Raw genomic sequence first — 23,451 nt, 5'->3', positions numbered from 1 at the left:
TTGCAGCCACTGCTCTCCGTTCGCTACATACGCGCTCACCGTTTCTTCCCTCCTCACTGCCATAGAACACTATTGTCAGGAGGAACCTGCCCCCAACTCCCTCTGCCTGCCCACTGCTGGGGACCTTCCCAAACAAGATGGGGAGGGAAGAACCACGGACATTCACCACAAGGTTAATTTGAAGAGTTCCTTCCCCATGTTGTGCACATACCCTGCACTACACCCCAAGGGTACTGCCTGGCCTTTGCCATCTTGTTGCCGATCTTGACCTCTTCAGTGCTGCCAACCACTGCAAATGGGAGATGGACCTGCCAACCAATAGAAACACAGAGAGGAATTATCTTCTAGAGCTCCATCAAAGACATTTCTCCAGCAGAATTCACAGTCTCCTCTCCTTCAGTAGGCCTCTATTTCATGGCAATGGAAGAGGGTAGAAGAAGCAAGAGGTTCTGCATTTAGTGGGGTTCAAACTGAATATTTGTTATGAGCTAGATTCAAAGCATAACCAACTATATAAGGCTCTACAAATATATGGTAAGCTTTAGCACAGTGCTATCCAATACTTGAAAGGGAATGAGTGTGATTGGTGAATTTTCTATTTTACCTAATTTTAGTTAGCTTATGTGTAAATTTAGAAATAGAAGCACTGTAAAATCTTTTTCTCTTAAATGCAACGTTAAGGTTTAAGTAAGACAGTATTTCCCTTTGCTTCAAAGAGAACTAAAATCTTCTAACAAGGAAGACTCTATTTTACCAATTTGGATGTAAACAATAAAGGAAAATTATTATTTCAATTCCGACGGGAAATTTTTAAGTATATTTATAACAGCTTGGGTATGTGAGAATCTGCTTTTTCAACTATAAATCCTGCTACATACAAATGTAAATAAGGATCAAGTATTTCCAATAAAAATTTAGCAGCCTGATAGAGACATACATTAAGTGTAAAATAAACACAGGGTCTTGGTGTGGTGCTGTAGGATCAGCACTGGGCTGCTAACCGCCAGGTCAGCAGTTCAAACCCACCAACCACTCCCCGGAAACCCCATACAGGGTGGGTCACTAAGAGATGGAACAAACTCAATGGCACTTAACAACAACAATCTTTATGGAAGCAGATTGTCACATCTTTCTCCCTTGGAGCAAATGGTAGGTTCAAAATACTAACATTTCAGCTAGCAGCTATTGATAATATTAAATGGTATGGGTTAGGTGTTTGGCTGCTAATCACAGGGTCAGTGGTTCAAAGCCACCAGCTGCTCCTCGGAAACACTATACAGGATCACGATGAGTCAGAACTGACTTGATGATACTTAACAACAACAAAATAGATGCCGGATTTCAAAGACTTAATACGAAACAAAGGATGTAAAATTACACATTAGAATTTTTTATTTACCTGCTAAAACGATGGTATTTTTAGAGAGTCAATGAAATAAATTATTAAATTAATATCATGTTTTCTTTTTATAAATTGTAATGGGACTACTAGGAAACTTGTCTTCTACTCCTATTGAACAGTGCTACTTTGGACAGCTGGTCGCTGTACAAAATCTAGTCAGAAATACTTCGGCCTAGAATACTGGCGCCAGCCTTGTGCCCAGATTGATGTCAAGCAGATATGCTACTCAAGACAACTGACTCTCCCACATTGATTTCTTTGGTAACTATGGTTACATTCTAGGCGGGAACATAAGAATTCCATCTTTTCTTCTATTATAAGAATAAAAAGATTTGCAATGGCTACTTGGAGAATTTTTACGTGAGATCCCTTGGTTGGTATTTCTCTACTACATTTGAGTTTAGGAAAAAGGAAATGTTTTAATCTCTTCCACAGGGAACGTGGCATAATTCTCAACCCAGGTTAGTCATGTAGCAATTTGTCTGCTACTCAAAGTATTTTAAATTTCTAGTTAATCTCGCATTCTGTAGAAGAAAAGAAAATGCACTCTTTCTCAGACTCCAAGTTTAAAACTGAACTGTTTCCTCTGAAGCTGAAGGGAAATAGGATGCTCCAGCCAGCATATCTGTGTAATGACCAAGGGAACTTTATTCTACACTCAACCGCCATAGCAAAAGAAACTGAATGGCATCCGTTTTCCTCAAATTTCCATACATCATGTGGGATTTCATCAGCAGGAATTATCTGGTGTGGTGCTGTAGGATCAGCACTGGACTGCGAACCACAAGGTTGGCAGTTCAAACCCACCAACTGCTCCTCAGAAACCCTATGTTGTTGTTGTTGTTGTTAAGTACCATGGAGTCGGTTCTGACTCATTGTGACCCTGCACAGGGTTTCCGAGGCTGCAAATCTTTACAGGAGCAGAAAGCCTCATCTTTCTCCCGCTGAACTGCTGACCTTGCGGTTGGCAACCCGACTCGTAACCACTATGCTATCAGAGCTCCTTCTGAAACCCTATACAGGGTCACTAATGAGTCAGTATGGACTTGATAATTGACAACAGCAACAAAGAGCGTAAAAGAAAATTGGTAAAGAGCAAGATTAAGTTGGGAATTACAAGATCTTCAGTTCTACGAAACTGGTAAAAGGAATAAGAGAGCAGAGGCTCACAAATAGTTCCGCCCGAAAAGGTTTAACACAAATGGAGTTTCGTGTCTCTAGTGGGTTAATGTGGTGGACTGTGCAAAGTCAGATTGAACCGCAAGGATGGTGGTTCAAGCTCACCAGCCACTCCTTGGAAATCCTACACAGGGTCTCAATGGGTTGGAACTGGCAAATGGCACTTAACAAGTCATTGTTGTTGTTAAGTGCCGTCGAGTCAGTTCCGACCCATAGTGACCCTGTACAGGGTTTCCAAGGGTGTAAATCTTTACGGGAGTAGAAAGCCTCATCTTTCTCCCGCAGAGTAGCTGGTAGTTTCGAACCGCTGACCTTAAGGTTCGCAGCCCAATTCGTAACCACTACGCTACCAGAGCTCCTAACAAGTCATTAAAGGGGAAAAAAAAAAATTTAAAGGTGGGAAGGGGTATAAAGAGAAAAGTTTGGTTTTGTTAAGTACCGTGGAGTCGGTTCTGACTCATAGTAACCCTGCACAGGGTTTCTGAGGCTGCAAATCTTTATAGGAGCTGAAAGCCTTATCTTTCTCTCGCGGAACTGCTGGTGGTTTTGAACTGCTGACCTTGAGGTTAGCAGCCCGATTCATAACCACTATGCTACCAGAGCTCCTTAAAGAGATAAAGTTGTTGTTGTTGTTGTTGTTAAGTGTCGTTGAGTCGATTCAGACCCACAGTGACCCTGAATAGGGTTTCCGAGGAGCAGCTGGTGAGCTTGAACTTCTGAAAGAGAACAGTAGACGGTACTTATTCATGGTGCTTCCTGGGCTCTACAGTAACACCCCAGATTGCAGTCTGGTGTAGAAAACACAAGCGACAGCTCTGCCTGAGCTTTTGACTATGTTATGAAACAAGTACACTGCTCTGCTTGGGTGGTGCTTAGTGTAAAGGTTGAGTGTGGCTCTTAGAGCTGAACTGGCTGGGATCAAATCCTGTCTCCACTCTACTGACAGCTGTGTAATCTTAGGCATTATACTGCAGTTCCTCATAAGAAAGGTAGGAGTAATAATACCTGAGATTGTTGTGAGGGTTACATGTAACACCCTTGAACGGTGTCTGGAACATATGCTCCACAAATGCTAGCTACAACTTTACCTTAAAGGAAGCTCTGGTAGCGTAGTGGTTACGAATTGGGCTGCGAACCTCAGGGACAGTGGTTCGAAACTACCAGCTGTTCCACGGGAGAAAGATGATGCTTTCTGCTCCCATAAAGATTTACAGTGTTGGAAACCCTGTATAGGGTCACTATGAGTTGGAACCGACTCCATGGCACATAACAACAACAACAACTCTACCTTTATTATTTTTTCAAACATTTTATTGTGAATTGGGTGAAGGTTTACAGAGCATATCAACAGTTTTACATTCAACAAATCCTATACAGTTTGTTTCATCTCCCTGACTGCAGTCAATCCCCGCTTATGTAACATCACTTCTCCCACTTCCTCGCTGGATTTCTTGTTTCCATTCCTCCTCCTTTCCTAGCCCTTCTGAACTTTGTTCTTGGGTAAATGCTGCCTTTTTAAACTCAAATGGATGACCATTCTATGGTGCGCATACCTGATTAGTGCTGTTATTTCCCCTACAGACAAATCTATTGCTTGGCTGAAAATGGAGCCACATAAGTGAGTTCAGTTCAGACCTAAAAAAGGTAATCAAGGATCATACACTCGGGGTTCCACTAGTCTCTATTCAACCACTATTTCTGAAATTCCACAATACCCCTAACCAGAGAATTTAAGAGGTGGAAAAGATCTCACACATTATACAGTTTAACCCTCTGTACTAACTCCTTCTACAGTCTCTCTACTAAGTGAGTTGAAACAGAATCTGTGATCCAGCAACCACTCATGTCTGTGTGCTTACTACTTCTACAACCAGCTTCTTTCATTACAATGGCTTCATTGTATATGGATATTAAGTTAAATAGCCACTGTATATTAAGTTAAACAAACCCCTCATACTAGACCCAAATCCCTCCTACTCTTTTGCCCATTAGTCTTGGTCCTGTCTTTTGAGTAAGTCTGTTCACTCTCCTCTTCACAGTCTTCTAGTGCCTTCTATCTGGTTTCTTTCAGCTATCCCTTGTGTGCCAAGGACTCCAGACACTCTACTATCCCGGCCAGAGGAGTGTGACAGCCAGAGTGGATAACACAATTCAAAGTGTGACCAGACTAGAAGACAGTGGAGCCAAACTTTCTCAGCGTTAATAAGAACCTAAATTTTAAATTCATGTAGTAATGATCCCAGAGAAGAGGAAAAAGTGGGCTGTTTTCAACGTCGTAGCCCTACTGGGGATATTTTAAGGTAGAAATTATTCCTGAAGAGATAAACAGCCTTAAATTACAAGTTCACATACTGAATTTAAGTAAGAAACAGTTTCGTGGGTTAACTCTTGATCCTCAAAATTACAATAGCAAATAACATAGGCCTGGAGACCAGGTACTCATATGGCTTTGGGCAAGTCCTTTAACTCTCTAAATTGAGTCTTGGTATCATTCCATTTATGTAAAATGTCTGGAATAGACAAATCGCCAAAGATTGAAAATAGGTGGTTGGGAGCCACCCAGTTGGGTCCGACTCATAGAGACCCTGTAAGGGTTTCCAAGGCTGTAAATCTTTATGGCATCAGAAAGTCTCATCTTTCTCCCAGTTTAGGGGTTTTTGGGGGTGATAAAAATTTCTATAATTAATTGTGGTAATGACTGTATGCAACTTAGCGATAATGCGAAAATCGTTGAATTGTATACTTTAAACAGGTGAATTATATATTATATCAATTAGACTCCCACAAAACTGATATTTTTAAAAGTGACATTAGTACATTTAATAATCATTGGATTCAACACAACTTTTCACGGTCACATCTTATAAGGAATGTAGAACATACTTCAAACCATCACAGGCCTTAAACTCACCACTGGCTTCCTTTGTCACCAGCCCATTTCTCAATCACTAGTTAGCATGCATTTCAGGAATTCTGTTCACATAAAGCTTTAACTCTGTAAGAGTCACTCACTACGAGTCGGAACTGGCTTGATGGCAGTGGGGTGTGGGGTAAGCTACTCAATAGAGTCTAATGACATTTCACTGAAGCTAAACTACAGTTCTAAGAATCTTAAAAACCATCACTGGGCATCTACAATGTGCAGAGAATGTTGCTTTTATATAAGCTACACATTCCCAAACAAACAAACAAACAAACGATATATAGTCATTGCAGACCACCGTTGAACTGTGGGAGATACAAAAAGAACCAGTGGGAAAAGACTCAAGACAGAAACTTCAGCAGGAGAGATTATAATCACAGGCATACATACTTCAAGGAACTGGTATAGTTTTAATCATTTGTCTCCTGTCCAGATTTCTGTAATGTGGAAATTGTACTCTCTACTACCAGTTGGCCTAATCATTCAGTAAATGTAGGGAAAATAGAAAGAAAGGCAGAAACCAGTCGAGGAAGTAAAAGCGAAGCAAGAGAACTGTATTTCTAGACAGAAGCAAACAGGATGATGCTGGCCTGGCATGCTTTCCTTGGCAAGATTTGTCTTAAAATCGTGTTAGGGCTGAAAGGAAACCTGAGATCATTTTGTTTATACATCCTATTTCACAGCTGTGGAAGCTGCAGACACGGGTGGCTAAATGACCGCAGTCAGTGGCAGAGCTGGAATACAAGCAAATGTCATTAGATTCCTATCTGCGTAATGTCCTATCCACTCTCCGATGTGACTTCTAAGAGAAAAGCTTTCAGGAAAGTCCCTGTTGTTCCCTTCTGACCGGAGGACTTACACTCATTGTTGCATTAATCTCTGCCACTGTTTCTTCATCCGTGGGGAACTGATATATCTGGACACCATTGCTGACTAGTTCACTCATGATCTTACTCTTGAATTTGTGTAATTCGTTCTTGGCAATGGTGTCAGCTTTTGCAATTATTGGAATGATGTTCACCTGTAAAACAAATGCGTCCATTGTTCACAATTGCAACATGAAGAAAAAAAGAGCCTCCCGTTAACCCTCCACCCCATTAAGACCTTTTAAGTGTGTGTTAAACAACTACAGAAAGGTAAATAAAAAGTTTGGCCAAAAACAACCATGGGGTGGGGGTAGGGGGAGTGGCAGATGACCAAAATACAGTAAACAAACAAATAAAACTGTCAAGTCTCACTATGAAAAACAGAGGTGATACTAAAAACCACACTTTCTACCAAGATGCAAGATTACGGAGACATGGAATAATCTTTTAGTTTCATCTCCCAACGCTTACTTCCTCCCAGCCCATACTGAGAGCATACTTGTAATTTCCCCTCCTGTGTTACCTCATTCTTCTTTAGAGAGCAAAAAAGGAAGTGTTATTATTCTGTGACAAATAGCAGTAACAAAGAAACTTATTCTGTGAAGAACCAGCCACTCCCTTTAGACCTCTCCTAGCTCCTTGGTTTCTGCAGCTCCTAAGCAGTATTATGACAAAGTTTTTGTTTAGTTACAGCAGTGGAAGAGCCAGCACTCTATGCAGGATAAAACACTTTCTTTCTTTTGAGGACCTAAAAACTACTGGGAGAGGAAAACCTAAGCATTAATAATAGCATAAACAAACAAAAAAACAATTGTTTCCCCTACTTTAAACGTTTTCTCAAAAGTACACTAACTCTCTTGAAAATCAGTTTATATCACATTACTCCTCTGGGCTAGAATGCAGTTTAGTGCCAAAATCAGGACTCATTTTCAGAGCACAGGTTACAAAGAACAAGGGAGAACCCAATTTTGACAAAAAAGTGCGAAAGTCATGGATGAATGCCAGGGACATAGCACAGTGCAAGATCCAGAGTCCAATATGTGACATTCTTTTCCCAACGCCCCAAAGCCTGTCTCCTGGACACATTCTTTAAAGCTCATTTTTGAAGATCAATTCTCTTCCAGTCCCTGAGTGGGAAAAAAGCTTTCATTAGAAACCACTAACATCTGATACCTGGGAACATGCTCTCCCCATTAAGCTCAGGTGAAAAATAAATGGAACTCGGGTGGGAAAGCAGACAAGAGCCAGGGAACAAGTAAAGGAAACAAGGTTTTTGTGTGGGTTGTGTTTTTTCAGTTTTTTGGTTTTTTTCTGGTGTGTGTGGTGGTGGTGGTGGTGGTGGTGGAGTAGGGGTGTCAGTTCACATATACATTCCAATCCTTCTCTTTTCAATCCTTGGGCCAAAGCACAAATCCCTGATAAACAAGATGAGATGACATGTTAATAGAAAAACCTATTCTTCAACCTACTCCTTATCCCATTCCTAGTCTCTTCATGCCCAGCCTTCCTGCAGCACGCTCTAGAGTAAGATACAATTCATGGGCTAAGGAGAACGTTTGAATCAGGACCCGAGGAACCAAAAAAACGTACATTATTCATATACACAGTCGTGAGGTTGGCCCAGGATCGGGCAGTGTTTCCGTTCTGCTGTGCATGAGGTCGCTATGAGTCGGCACCAACTCAATGGCACCTAACATCAACAACAACAACCTCTTATATCTGGTGTGGTGCTATAGGATAAGCACTGGACTGCTAACCACAACACTGGCAATCCAAACTCACCAGTCACTCTTCAGAAAGCCTACACAGGGTCGCTATGAGTCAGAACCAGCTTGTCAGCACTTACTTAGCAGTGACAGCAACTTTTGGACACATTTAGTATCCATTTGCTATCAATGTAAACAAAATAGCAGAGAAACAAAGTCATTTAGATCTAAAATCTATTTCTCCTTAGTGGCAGGAGTTCAAGTCTTTTTTAAAAAGTATCACATATCTGCCTTAACTCTTTACTTTACTTGTCTAAACAAAACTTGGCAATAGCACAAATAGTACTTTGCTTTCTGGCCACACAATAGTTATCAGTGCTTTGGAAGTTAACCTTCTCTATGGGGATATTTTTAGTTGTATTGATTTTGCTGATTCTTCTACTTTTATAATCAACCCTATGAAACATTCAACCCTATGAAACATAATCACCCGCCAGTTGTCTGTGGGAGTCCTGGTATTGGAGCTGTAGGATAAGCACTCAACCACAATGTTGCTTTGAAGTGTGAGTTCAGCAGTTCAAACTCACCAGACACTCCTCAGAAACCCTCCCTATACAAGGTTCTTATGCGTCAGAACCTACTCGACGGCACTTAATAACAACAAGAACTTGTCTGTTAGTTTATTGTACTCTGGGTATTTACCACTGGTATTTCAAGTACCAGCAGGGTTACCCACAGTGCAAAGTTTTCAGCAGAGCTTCGAGACTAAGACAGGTCTTGGCAATCTACTTCAGAAAACACTGATCAGTGAGAGTCTTATAGTAGTAGCAAAACACTGTCTAAATAGTGAGATGAGCCCAACAGGCTGAGAGGCACTCACAATACGACTGGGAAAGAGCTAACTCCTCAAAGTAAAGTTGACTTTCGTAAAGTTCAGGGACCTTTCCAGATCTTCATTTGCTGACGTGATATGACTCACAATGAGAAGAAGCAGCTGTCAACGTCCACTACTAATCTGAAAATGGAATTCATGAAGTATGGATCAAGGAATGCTGTAAGTTTTAAAAAATGAAATGGCATGCCTGGAGATAGATATCCTAGTCATTAGTGAGTTGAAATGGGGCAGGGGGGAAGGGGAAACTGGCCATTTTGAATCGGACAATCACATGGTCTACACTACACCAGAAATGATCAATTGAATGGTGCCACACTGTGAAAAAACATTTCAAGGTCTATCCTAAATGAAGTAGAATGCTATCAGTGACAGAATGATTTATCCATATGCCTACAAGGACGACCAGTTGATACAACTATTATTCAACATTATTTACCAATGAATAATGCCAAAAATGAAGAAAGTGATCAGTAGTTGGAAAATGTGGGCTTGGTGATAGAAATGATGCCAGAGTTTGCATGGCAGAATTTTGTAAGACGTACACATTGGAAATGCCTTTTTCAACAACATAAACTGCAACTATGTACCTGGGCCTAGCCAAATGGAATACAAAGGAATCAAATCAACTACATCTGTGGAAAGAGACTATGGAGAAGCTTAGTATCAGTCAGAATAAGGCCAAAAGCTGACTGTGGAACAGAACATTAACTTCTCGTATGCAAGGTCAAATTAAAACAAGTCCACAAAAGCCAAAGTGCAATGTTGAGGATTGTTGTTGTTAAGTGCCGTCAAGTTAGTTTGGACCCATAGCGACCCTGTATAGCATTTCTGAAGAGTGGCAGGTGAATTTGAACCATGGACCTTGCAATTCAAATGACCTTGTGTTCTAGTGCATTAATGCATAGAGCCACACCAGTTGTTAAATGCCGTCAAGTCAGTTCTGACCCATACAGGCCCTGTATAGGGTTTCAAAGGAGTGGCTGGTGAGCTGGAACCATCAACCTTATGGTTCAAACTGACTTTTCAGTCCAGCTCATTAACCCACAGTGCCACACCAGGACTCCAATGTTAAGTATGTTGTTATTAAGTACCGTGGAGTCGGTTCCGATTCATAGTGACCCTGCACAGGGTTTCTGAGGCTGTAAATCTTTACAGGAGCAGAAAAGCCTCATCTTTCTCCCATGGAACAGGTGGTAGTTTCAAACTGCCAACCTTGAGGTTAGCAGCCTGTTTCATTAACCACTACGCTACCAGAGCTCCTTTATGTTAAGTAAAGCCTACTTGAATTAAGAGATCATCTCAAGAATAGATTTGATGCCTTGAACACTAAGACTGAATGCCACACAAGTTGTGGGCTGACACATGAAGAAAGCAAAAGGCCATTTAAAACACCAGACAGAAAGAAAAGATCAAAATGGGTGTCAGAAGGAACTCTGAAGCTTGTTCTTGAGCATACAGCAACTAAAGCAAAAGGAAGGAATGATGAACTAAAAGGACATTTCAAAAGGTAGCTTGAGAAAAAGACACAGTGTAATGAAACGTACAAAGACTGGAATTAAAAAACCAAAAGGGAAAAATACATTCAGTAGTTCTCACGCTGAAAGAACTGAAGAAAACAAAATCAAGCTTGGAGTTGCAAAGCTGACGGATTCTGAAGGATGTAGGAAGCAACAAAAGACAATGGAAGTCATACAAAGAGTTCTGTACCAAAGAGAATTGGATGGGGGTCAACCTTTTCAGGAGGTAGCATATGATCAAAATTGATGGTACTTAAAGAAGAAATGCAAGCTGCCCTGAAGGCATTGATGAAAACAAGGCTCTAGGAATTGGCAGTACACCACTAGAGACGGTCCAACAAATGGATACAACACTGAAAACACTCATCTATGCCTGTTCCAAAGAAAGGTGATCCAACAGAATGTGGAAATGATTAAACAATATCATTAATATCGCATTCAAGTAAAATTTTGCTGAAGATAATTAAAAAATCACAGCAGCAGTACATCAACAGAGAACTGCCAGAAATTCAAGTCGGAGTTAGAAGAAAAGAGGGATATCATTCCTAATGTCAGAGAGATCTGGGCTGAAAGAAAAGAATAGCAGAAAGATGTTTACTTGTGCTTTGTTGACTATGCAAAGGCATTTGACTGTGTGGATCATAACAGACTATGGATAACACTGAGAAGAATGGGAATTCCTGAACAATGAATTGTGCTCATGTGGAACCTGTATATGGATTAAGAAGCAATCACTCAAACAGAAAAAGGGGGAGACTGTGTGGTTTAAAATCAGGAAAGCTGTGCATCAGAGTTGTATCCTTTCATTATATTTATTCAATCTGTATGCTGAGCAAATAATCCAAGAAACTAAACTATATGAGGAAAGTAGTTTTGTTTGCTTTGTGTTTGCCTAACGTTCAGAAATTTTGAAGCATTTTTCTCACATTGCTAATCCCAATGATATCTGAAAACAAATTATACTGAAAGCAGAGAATAAACTAGGAATTTAGAATGAACGTGATCTAAAAGGAGTACCTTACTGTCCAGTTTTTTCATGGTGACCAGGTCCAGGGACTTCAGTGAATGTCCAGTTGGGGCAATGAAGTAGAGGCATGCGTGGATTCTTGTGTCGTGGTAATTGAAGAGTGAACGTTTGATCTTCAACTCCTCTTGCAGGTAGGCCTCAAACTGGGCATCAATATATTCTACTATTGGCTTGTAGCTAGAATGCAGAAGAACATTTTTGAAAATACATTTTCAAATCAGCCATGTTCAGTGCAGTACAGCCCTCCACTAAGTGTCTTCTTCAATGGTTCCATCTTCCCTAAGAGATGCGGCCCAGTATCCAAGGCCTTCTATCATCTAGACCCTGAATACCTTGGCATTTTCATCTTTCCCACTCCTTGGTTCACTTTAAAGCAGAACCTATAAATATTACATGCTGTCATTTCTTCCAGAAGCATCCATTTATTGCAATCTTTCCTGTTGGGTAAAACGAAGCCTCAAAGTCCTTCTCAATACAGAGCTTTTGACAGTCTCCACCAACTGACTAACACTGGTGCACAAAATGAAACTGACCTGTCATTTCAGGAATAAGGTGTCACTCCCAACCAGGAACGTTTCTCTGTAGGTTCCTTGTCCCTATCCCCCAGCAGAGACATGAGGGATTCTCTGTGGTCCCTTAAAGCTCTGGGTACAGGCCATAATTCACCCATAAAATGAGGTAGCTGGAACCTTACGATCTTTAGAATGCCTTCAACTCTAAAAAGGTTATGATTTTAAAGTAAATGTTACAGCCCTCCCTTCTCATCAAAGCCTAACTCAAATCTGTTTTGGGTAATTCTGGATGATTATATTAAATGATCGTAAACATAAGCATTAATAGCATATTGGGAATATATGCACAATAAACTATATGTTCTCCAGGGAGTAAGTAGTAAACTAGGTCATTGTCAAAATTCACGAACTCTTTCGGGATCTCAAGGGGATACTCAGGAAAAGTTGGTTTCAGCAGCAATGAGCTTGGTGGTCTATTAGGAATGTATGGGTTAATACTTCTCCCCAAGTTTACTACCTTGCTGAGGAATGATATATATATATGCTTTATGAAAAATGAAACTATTCAATATCCAGAAAAATAAAACTATTCAATATCCAAATCCAAGACACATATGTTAAACCAATAGTTTTGAAAGGAAATTACACATCTTTTATAACAGAAGGCATCCTAAGAGAAGAAAAAAATATGTACCAAACCAGAGTGATCAGAAAAAAAACATTTTGATGACATTGGTTCAATCTGAGCAGACAAAAATCTAAAGATGTGTAAAAGAATAATAAAATACCCCAGTGTAGTAACAAGAGTTTTATGTCATAACAAGCAAAATTCTAATAGAAAGGGTAAGCCAGTGGTAAGATTTCAAATTTTCCAATTTGAAAATATAAGCACATACCATGTTGTTATTAAATGCAGTAGAGTCAGTTCTGATTCATAGTGAAACCCTGTAAAGGGTTTCCAAGGCTATAAATCCTTGTGTGAACAGAAAGCCTCATCTTTCTCCCATAGAGAGGCTGGTGGGCTCAAACTGAAGACCTTGTCATTCACAGTCCAGTGCTTATCCTACAGAGCTACCATGCATCCATGTATTAAATAATAATTATTATTATTACGTAACAATTTTATAGCATGACAGTTGGATGCATGAACTCAAAACAGACTTTCTAGGACTAAAACCTGGTTCCACAACTTATTAGCTGAAGGATCTTGAACAGGTTACTAAACCTTTCTGTGCCTCAATTTCCTTCAGGTAAACAGGAACAAAAATATAATACCTACATCAGAGAGCTGTTGCGACAAAGAAACAAGAAATAGATCTAAAGGACTGGCACATAGTAATAATAAAACAACAGATATTATAAGCACAAAGAAAAGCAAACCTAAAAAAAAGGAAAGAAAAGCAAACACAACTCTTTAAAAGACTGAAAAAGGGAACCTAACACCCACCAGCTCCATGATAACTGTTCTGCCAGTGACCTCACGCCCTGTAGGGTGGGGGACCAGGTCACTCCCATAATGTCCACCCACTCATGCCCTCTCAGTGCTGGGGCTGGTCCTCAGTCCCCTGACACTGGGGCAGCTGTTTGGGAGATCAGAGTGGATATTTCTGTGTAAGGCAAACTAGTATCAAGTGGGAAAAAATGCTCAGTTTCTGATTTTCACCTTTTCAACAACTCCTCTCAACTATTTACAAGTATACCCCTGGGGAACGATTTATAAAAATTACTATTCTCTATATCCAAGATTGAATTATATGAATGAAATACATTTCTTTTATAAGAACTCTTATTAGTTTCTATTCATTTCCCTCTACATCTCTGGTTTTAAAAACTATTCTTAAAATTATGGAACTATGGAACACATCACCTTTTCCAGAGCCCTGAATTCAACATATCCAAAGAACTCTTTTGTTCTCCTCTTACATCTCAGGTTTCCTTTTGTCTAGCCCTTTTAGGGAGGCCTGGACAATTTTTCAATCTCCTTCATTTCACTCCATGTGGTCTCCCAGCAAAACTGTACTTACTCCATTCTGTCAATTACCACCTAAGGTAAGTGATGACAATCCACATAGCTCTGCCTCCAGCCTAGGTCTTTCATCTGAGCTTCAGATCCATCTTCCAACTACTTACTAGATATTTCTATATGTTTCTGTAATAAAGTAAAAGTCCAAAACTGAACTCATCTTGTCCCCAAATCCATACGTCCCTTAGATTCCTGAGCAAGATGAATGGTTCCTCCATCTACCCCACTACTGGCCAAGTCAAAAAGCTAGGTTTCTATCTAGAGACCTCCTTCTTCTCTCTTATTTACATGAGCAAGCATAAAACCCCAACTATTTTATCTCCTATACCATTATAAACAAATAAATGTATTCCTGGGGGACCACTTGTACAAATCACTATTCCTTATATCAGATATAATTATACCAATGAATAACAAATCAGTCAACTGGTTTTGTACTCCTCTTTGTAATTTTTAAAATAAATTCTCTGCCCCTTTCTCCTTTCCACTTCTTTTTTATCCATGTTCAGTCATAAATATGAGAAAGCTTAATCATAACTTTGTCTTGGTTCATTTTTATCCTTATAGAAAGGACACGTATTTATATTATATTCAATGTAGCCAACTTAAAATTCTCTGGATTGTAAATGTAATGGTACCATTCAGAGGAAGGTGGCGGGAGGACGAATCAAATCTGGTCCTTAAGTTTTCACGTATTTGCCTTTTAAGGTATGTCGTGGTTATGTGCCATGGAGTCAGTTCCAATTCATAGCAATTCGGTACAGGGTTTCCGAGGCTGTAAATCTTTACCGGAGCAGAAAGCCTCATCTTGCTTCCGCGGAACAGCTGGTAGTTTCGAACTGCTGACCCGGCGGTTCGCAGCCTGATTCGTAACCACTACGCTACCAGAGCTCCTTTTTAAGGCACGAGGGGGTTCCTTTTTACTCACTCTTTTTTTTTTTTTTTTTCCCCATATGAGTGAAACAAACAAAAAAGACAGCAGCAAAATGATAAGAGGTTGACGCTAAAATTGATGGAAAATATACTAGGGAAAGTTAAAATTAAGTGGAAACACATTTTATACAGTGTTATTTATCCACCCAACCTATCCACTAATCATTCTTGCAAAATAGCCAATGCCAATATTCTGGGACATTTTATATATGAACCGTTATCGAGGTTTCAGTACTGATGTGCACTGTAAGATCAGCACTGGACTACTAACCACAAGGTCGGAAGTTCAGACCCACCAGCTGCTCCTCAGAAACCCTATACAGGGTTGCTTGTGTCAGAATCAACTCGATGACATTTAACAACAGCAACTAAGGTTTGACCTCGCCTAGTAGCACCATGGAAGAAAAGGCCTGGTGATCTGCTGCCATCAAGATTACATCCAAGAAAGCCCCAGGGAGCAATTCTACTCTGCCACACACACAGGTAGGGTCACCATGAATTGAAGATAGCTAACAACAACAACAGAGTCCTGGTGTGGCGCTGTGGGTTCATGCGCCAGACTGCAAAGCTGTTTAAACTGCAAGGTGAGCGGTTCAAGCTTACCAGCTGCTCCTCAGAAACCCTACACAGGGTCGCTATGGGTCAGAACCACCTCAACAGCACTTCACAACAACAACAACAACATATAACAAATAGTTATCTTACTATTAGCCAAAATCAATTTTCTTAACTCTTGACCACCTCCACGATAAAGTGTGATGAAAATTTAGAGTGTAAAGGCCAAATCAAAGGGAGAAGAGCCAAGAGTGGGACCCTATCCAGAGAAGCAGTGATGACAGAGATGGAGGCAGAGACGATGATGTAGAGAGATGGAGCGGCTGGGGACTCTAGATCCAGAGAGGGAGAGTGACTGTGTGCTGAAGACTGGGGGTGGGCAGGCTTGCAGGGTATAACCTTTGGTTGGTTGATGATGCATGGAGGGGATTGTAACCATGGCAATGAAACAACATACGATAGGATAAATGTAAAGCTAATGTTCTCCCATGTAAGCTATCACATAATTCACAATAAAACATTAAAAAAATAAAGAAGCTCTTAAAAATAAAAAAAAAGAACCTTGATATCACACATTTTGTAGTGAAGTCAAAATGAGAGGGAAAAAAAAAGACCAAATCATCCATTTCACTACTCTTCTAACTCTGATAAGCATTTGATGAGGCTGATGTTTCTCTTAGTGGTTGCAGCTATGCATGCTTTTCAAAGCCGATTACCATTACAGTGAATGATACTGCATTGAGACCCCATCTACCAGCTGTGAGGTAAACTGAAGATGATTCTGTTTCCAACTGGATAGCAAAACTTGTTTTCCCTTCTTTTCCAGATCCCTGTCCTTCTTTACTAAACAGTCTAGACAGCCCAAACAAAGAAGCCCTTAAACAGCTAAGAGTTAAACATGCTCTGCTATTAAACATAACAGGAAACCTTACCAGATCTCTCTTCCTGCCTCCTTCTAGCTAGCCTGGTCAGAGGCAGATAAGGACGCAGGAATGCTGACATGTCCGAAGATCTAGATAAACAAACTGGGACATTCTTGAAGTCTTGCATCCATGGCAGAAAAGCTTGCCTAATCCCCAAAGTAGGTAAAAATAACCATGGGTTTAGGAAAACAGCACATCCTTTCCCATATGGTTACATACGGATGCAAAAATGCATATCCCACTTCCAAGTTTTTTGATGGAAACAGTCATTTGTCTGAATGACTATTTTTAAGCAGTGGTCATTTGGGTTTAAAGTCAACCACATCAACAATGCCTTCTGAGGAACAAGGTAACAGAATTTCAAAATGCCATTTAAAGAGGTTATGCAACAGCTGTCAAGAAATTTCAGAGGAAAAAAAAATATTTGGTATCTAGGTTAGGTTAATATCACACTTCCTCTCTTCTAAATCTCCTTGGAAACGATTATTTGACCCAAATGAGTCAGATCATTTCTTAAAGAGGCCTCCAGCTGCAAATATGAGGATTGTGTATAACTAACCATCTGATCCTCAGCACTGGTGTATGAAAAATCGACCAGCAGCCTGAGGAAAAGGCCCAGTTTAGGGGCAGGGCTAAAACTTACTGTTGGTGCTGAGGTAACAACTTGAAGCTGGAACTGCACATGCAATTCTAGCAGCAAGATGCTAGAAGGCAGTTCCCATTCCTGTAGGAAGGGACCCAAAGAGAGCAGTTGCTGCCTTCCAATCAGGACCTGCACAAGCATGCCATTATCTAACCCCAGGGAGAAATCTTTATGGCCTGAGAGATGAAGAATAGGCCTCCATGTGAGTGTATTACATGGCTGTGTAATGACCAGGAGCCCCTGGTCTCTTCCTGTCTCCCACAATGCATCTGTGTACTCTTTCTTTTCTCCAGAGCTTTCTCTTCAGTTATTTCACTTGGCATCTCAAGCAGCCTTCAGGCAGAAACCTCTCCATCACTCCTTTTCATTAAGGTCATAAATTTAAAAAAAAAAAAACTGCTCAGCTGCTGGGTCAGAGTTTAGCTGCCCTCTGCCTCCAGACAATATACAGATAGCTCATTGGGCCAAACGCAAAATAAAATCTTTCTTACTACTATATCCAACAATTGCTCCTGTTATCACAGGACAATTTGTATTAGGGGAATTTTTAGTACTCTATGGATAAAAATAATAAACTGGATACTCAGCTAGACAATTAAATATTTCTCGGTCATTACTGAGTCTGAAGGAGCTCTGGTAGCGTAATGGTTACAAATTGGGCTACTAACCTCAAGGTCAGCAGTTTAAAACTACCAGCTGTTCCGCGGGAAAAAAAGGAGGCTTTCTGCTTCCTTAAAGATTTACAGCCTCGGAAACCCTGTACAGGGTCACTATGAATCGGAACTGACTCCATGACACACCCACAACACCACCACCACTGAGTATGAATCAACTCGAGGGCAATGGGATTTTTTTTTTTAGTTTTAGCATCAAATTTATGTTGAAAGACTAAATGCTTTCCTTCTATCAACAATGTCCACTTTGGTTACTTCTGTAATGCTGAGAAGCAGTGGACCGCAAGATCAGTTTGAATAGCCAAGTCGGTGGTTCAAGCTCACCAGCTGTTCCTCTGGTGAGTTGGAACCGAATCAAAGACACTAACAACATCAACAACATTCAACATTATGCTGGAGGTTCTTGCCAGGGAAACTACACAAGAAAAAGATATATTTATAAATAAGAACAGGCTGGAAAGGAAGAGGTAAATCTATATACTGTTTGCAAATGCCATGATACTGTATACTGAATATTTGAAGGAATACACACAGACACATACAAAAGCAACTAGAGTGAATAGAGGAAGTTAGCAGGGTTGTCTGATACATGATCAATATGCAAAAATCCATTATATTTCCATACACAAGCAATGCACAATAATATAATCATTAATTTTGAAAACAAAATAAAGAAAAATTAAAAGACCACCATGAACCAAATACTCAGAAATAAATTTAACCTAAAAAGTACATGAATTACATATTCAATATGATAACTTAAAGAAGATCTAAATCAATGGAAAGACATCCTGTACTCATGGATCATAGGGTAAGATGGTCATACTCCCTATTTGAGCTACAGATTTAACATCCAACCAAACCTAAACCACTGTCATCAAGCTGATGCTGACTTAGAGGAACCGACCCAGGCTTTTTGAGACTATAAATCTTTACGGATGCAGACAGCTTCATATTTCTCTCACAGCGTGGCTGGTAGGTTTAAACCACCAAGCATGAGGTTAGCAGCCTAATGCCTAGCCCAAAGGACCATCAAGGCTAGGGGGGTTCCTTATAGCCCCCATCAAAACCTCAGGAAGATTTTATGTGGAAACTGACAGGTTGATCTTAAAATTCAGAAGGAAAGGGATCAAGAATTACAAGAGCAAAATTTGAAGATTCATACTTCCCAGTTTGAAGCAGACAACTGTTCCTTAGATACGACACCAAAATCACAAGCAACAACAAAACAGAACAGGTCGACTTCATGAAAAATAAAAACTTCTGTGCTTTACAGAGCTCTTAAGTGAAATGACAAAACATAAAATGGCAAAAACACTTGGAAATTATGTCTCTCATAAAAGCTACTATCCGGAATATCTTACAACTCAACAATACAAAGCCAAACAAACCAATGTAATAATGGAAAAGGGATCTGAATAGACACTTCTCTAAATAAGGTTTTAAACTGGCCAATAAAGATATAAACAGATACTCAATATCATTAGCTATCATTTGAAAACCTGACTGAGGTACTATTTTACACCCACTTCTTATTGTTAAGTGCAGTCGAGTTGATTCAAACTCATGGCAAACTTTGATAGAGTTTCCAAGGAGCAGCTGGTAGGGTTTTAACTGCCGACCTTGCAGTTAAGTAGTCTAGTGTGTATCCTACAGCACCACACCAGGACTCCATTTATACCCATTTGTTGTTGTTAAGTGCCTTGAGTAGACCTTGTATAGGGTTTCCAAGGAGTGGCTGGTGGGTTTGAACCACAAACCTTGTGGTTAGCTGTCCAGTGCTCATCCTACAGTACCACAGCAGGACTCCTTGACACCCACTAGAATCACTTTAACTTAAGACAGCAAATAACAAATGTTGTTGGTATTGTGGAGAAATTGGAACCCTCATCCAGTGCTGGTAAGAATATAAAGTGGTGCATTTAATTTTGGAAAACAGTTTGGCAGTTGCTAAAAATGTTCAACAGTTGACACATAATTCAGCAATTCCAACTCCTAGATATACACCCCAAAGAACAGAAAATGGAAGTTCAGACAGAATTGTGCAAACAAATGCTCACAGCAACCGTATACATAATAGCTGAAATGCAGGAAGCAACCCCAAAGCTCATCAACTAATGAATGGAATGTAATTCGGCCATAAAAAAGGAAAGAAGCATTGGTTCATGCTCCAGCAGGTATGAACTCTGAAAGCATCAGGGTAATTAAAGACGTCTGACACAGAAGGACACCTACTGTATGATTTCATGTATAGGAAATATCCAAAACAGGCAAATCTATAGACACCACTGTTAGAGCAATAGTTAAATGCTCAAATGCTAACTGAAAGGTGGGTATTTTAAACTACCAGCCATTGCAGGGGAGACAGATGTGGCAATCTGCTAGCCTAGATATGTGCAGTCTTGGAAACCCTGTGGAGCAGTGATTTTCTGCTCTATGGGGGTCTCTATGAGTCAAGATGACTCGACAGCAGTGAGTTTGGTTTTTTATACAGAGTAGTGTGTTCCTAGGGCTGAGGAGCTGGGGAGGTTGGATGATGTATTAGTTTTCAGGATAAATGAGAGTGCTGTGGCTCTGTAGGAGTCCTGGTGTGGCACTGTAGGGTAAGGCGCTGGATTGCAAAGTTGGTTTGAGCCACAAAGTTGGCGGTTCAAGCTCACCAGGTGCTCCTTGAAAACCCTATACAGGGTTACTATGGATAGGAACTGACTGGACGGCACTTAACAACAACAATGGCACTGTAGGATAAATATTGTACGGGTACCCACAAGGTTGGCTGTCCCCTCTGGAACAGTCTGGATCTGGGACAGTTTTACTTCAACTGTCTCACACTTGTTTTGAGGATGAGCTAAATATGCACAATAGCCACAAAACAGCTGAGAGTGAGATTGCTGAAGAGGATGGGGGATCTTAGAAGGCTATCCTGGGACTAAGATTAACATATGGGGTGTAAACCAGCAAGTATTAAAGAAGGGCAGCTTTGATCAAATAAGGGCAGACAGTAACTCACATTGAACAGTCAAAATTACTAGGCTTTATAAATTGAGTATAGTGTATTTCATAAAAATAAAACTGGCCCACCCACCTGCCTATAGGAGTCCTGCTGTGACATTGTGGATTAATGCACTAGACTGCAAAGTCAGTTTGAACCACAAGGTCAGCGGTTCAAGCTCACCAGCCACTCCTTGGAAACCCTATATAGGGTCGCTATGGGTTTGAACCGATTTGATGGCACTTAACAACAACAACAACAACAACAACAAGTTATTTTGCCACCACTCTTCCGTCAGTTTTTCATACTGTGGTGTGTGTTGCTGTGATGGTGGGAGCTATGCCACTAATATTTTCAAGACCAGTAAGGGTCACCCATAGTGGACAGGTTTCAGCAGAGCCTCCAGAATAAGACAGACTAGGTAGAAGGAGAGACAGACTACTACTGAACGATTAGCCACTAAAATCTTATAAATAGCGGCAGAACATTGTCAGATATGGCGTCAGAAGATGAGGCCCTCAGGTTGGAAGGCACTCAAAATAAGACTGGGAAAGCGATGCCTCCTCAAAGTAGAGTTTTTACCATAATGACATGAACGGAGCAAAGCTTTTAAGACCTTTCTTTGCTGATGGGGCACAACTCAAAATGAGGAAAAGCAGTTATGAAAATAATCAGAACATGGAATGTATGAAATACGAATCTAGGAAAACTAGGAGTTGTGAAAAATGAAATGGAATACACAAAGATTGAAATTCTCAGCATTCGTGCGCTGAAATGGACTGGTGTTGGCAATTTTGAATGGGACTATGATTTACTATGCAAATAACAATAAATTCAAGAGGAATAGCATCTCACTCATTGTCAAAGAGATCATTTAAAGATCTGTCTTGAAGTACAATGCTGTCTGTGATAAGATAATATCCATATGGCTCCAAGGATAATCAGTTAATACCACTATCATTCAAACCATTACGCACAACCATTAGAGGCTGTGATAATGAAATAGAAGAATATTACCAACTTATGTCTGAAATTGATCAAACATATAATGAAATTGATCAAACATATAATGAAGATGCATTGATAACTACTGGTGATTGGAATGTTAAAGTTAGAACCAAAAAGAAAGGCCTTGGTGACAGAAATAATGCTGAAAATAACATGGCTGAATTTTCTAAGACCAATAACTTAATCATTGCAAATATCATTTTAAGATAAGCACTGAATTACTAACTACGAGGTCATGGTTCAAACCCATCAGATGCTCCTCACAAACACTGTTCAGGGTTGTTATGAGTCAGAACTGACTTAATGGCACTTAACAACAACAACATACACAAGGACCTCACCAAATGTAATACAACAATAATCAAATTGACTAGCTGTGGGAAGAGACTGTGGAAAATGTCAATATCATCAGCCAAAACACGGCCAAGGGCTGAGTGTGGAACAGACAATCAATTGCTCATATGCAAATTCAGACTGAAGCTGAAGAAAATTAAAACGCATCCACAAGAGCCAAAATATGACCTTGAATATATCCCACCTGCATTTACAGACCATCTCAAGAACAGATTTAATGCATTAGACACTAATGATGGAAGACCAGGAGAATTGTGGGATGATATCAAGAATATCATACAGGAAGTAAGCAAAAGGTCATTAAGATGACACGAAAGAAGGAAAAAACCAAAACGGATGTTAGAAGAGACTCTGAAACTTGCTCTCTCCAGCACAGAAATGCAAATGGAAGAAATGAGGTGGTTTAAGAGCTGACCTGAAAAATACAAAGGTCAGCTCAAGAAGAAAAAGTCAAGTATTAGAGTGGAATGTACAAAGACCTGAAGTTAGAAAACCAGAAGACAAGAACATGCTCAATATTTCTCAAGCTGAAAGAACTGAAGAAAAATTTCAAGCCTTATCTTGCAATATTGAAGGATTCTATGTGCAAAATATTGAATACTGCAGAAGAGCATCTAAAGAAGATGGAAAATATACACAGAGTCACTCTACCAAAAAGAAACGGTCTCTATTCAACCATTTCAAGAGGTAGCATATGATCAAGAACTGATGGTACCGAAGGAAGACGTGCAAACTGCACTGAAGGTATTGGCAAAAAACAAGTCTCCAGGAAGTGATAGAATTCTAATTCAAATCTTTCAACAAACTGATAAAGCACTGAAGCACTCACTTATCTATGCCAAGAAATTTGGCATAGATATGTACCAAACTGATTGAAAGAGATCTGACTTAACTGATTGGAAGAGATCTATATTTGCATTCATTCCAAAGAGAGGTGACCCAGTAGAATGCGGAAATCACATATACACATGAAATTTGGACAATGAATAAGGAGATCACAGAAGAACTGATGCATTTGAATTACTGTGTTGTACTGAAAAAGTTCCATGGTCTGTCAGAAGAACAAACAAAGCTGGCTTGCAGGAAGTATAGCCAGAATGCTCCTTAGAAGCAACCATAGTGATACTTTGTTTCTCTCACTTTGGACAGATTATCAGGAAGGACAAGTCCCTGTAGAAAGACATCATGCTTGGTAAAAAGAAGGGTCGGAGAAAAAGAAGAAGACCCACAACAAGATGGATTGGCACAGTGGTAGCAGCAACAGGCTCAAATGTAACAGCTGTGAGGACTGCCCAGGACTGGGAAATGCTTTCTTCTAT

At 40.1% G+C, this 23,451-nt stretch overlaps 1 protein-coding gene across 1 annotated transcript in view; it reads right to left on the bottom strand.

The window, feature by feature from the left end:
- SEPT11 (septin 11) overlaps positions 1–23,451 on the bottom strand; it is a 129,593-nt gene that overhangs the window by 14,752 nt on the left and 91,390 nt on the right. The window contains exons 4-6 of the mRNA XM_006871585.1: positions 11,506–11,692; positions 6,364–6,525; positions 212–308 (exon numbers count right to left, since the gene is read on the bottom strand). Of these exons, the coding sequence (XP_006871647.1) occupies positions 212–308; positions 6,364–6,525; positions 11,506–11,692 (446 nt within the window). The remainder of the gene's footprint in view (positions 1–211; positions 309–6,363; positions 6,526–11,505; positions 11,693–23,451) is intronic.

Source organism: Chrysochloris asiatica, unplaced genomic scaffold (genome assembly GCF_000296735.1).
Source record: "Chrysochloris asiatica unplaced genomic scaffold, ChrAsi1.0 scaffold00169, whole genome shotgun sequence".
Lineage (NCBI taxonomy): Eukaryota > Metazoa > Chordata > Mammalia > Afrosoricida > Chrysochloridae > Chrysochloris > Chrysochloris asiatica.
This window is presented reverse-complemented; position numbering and strand designations above follow the sequence as displayed.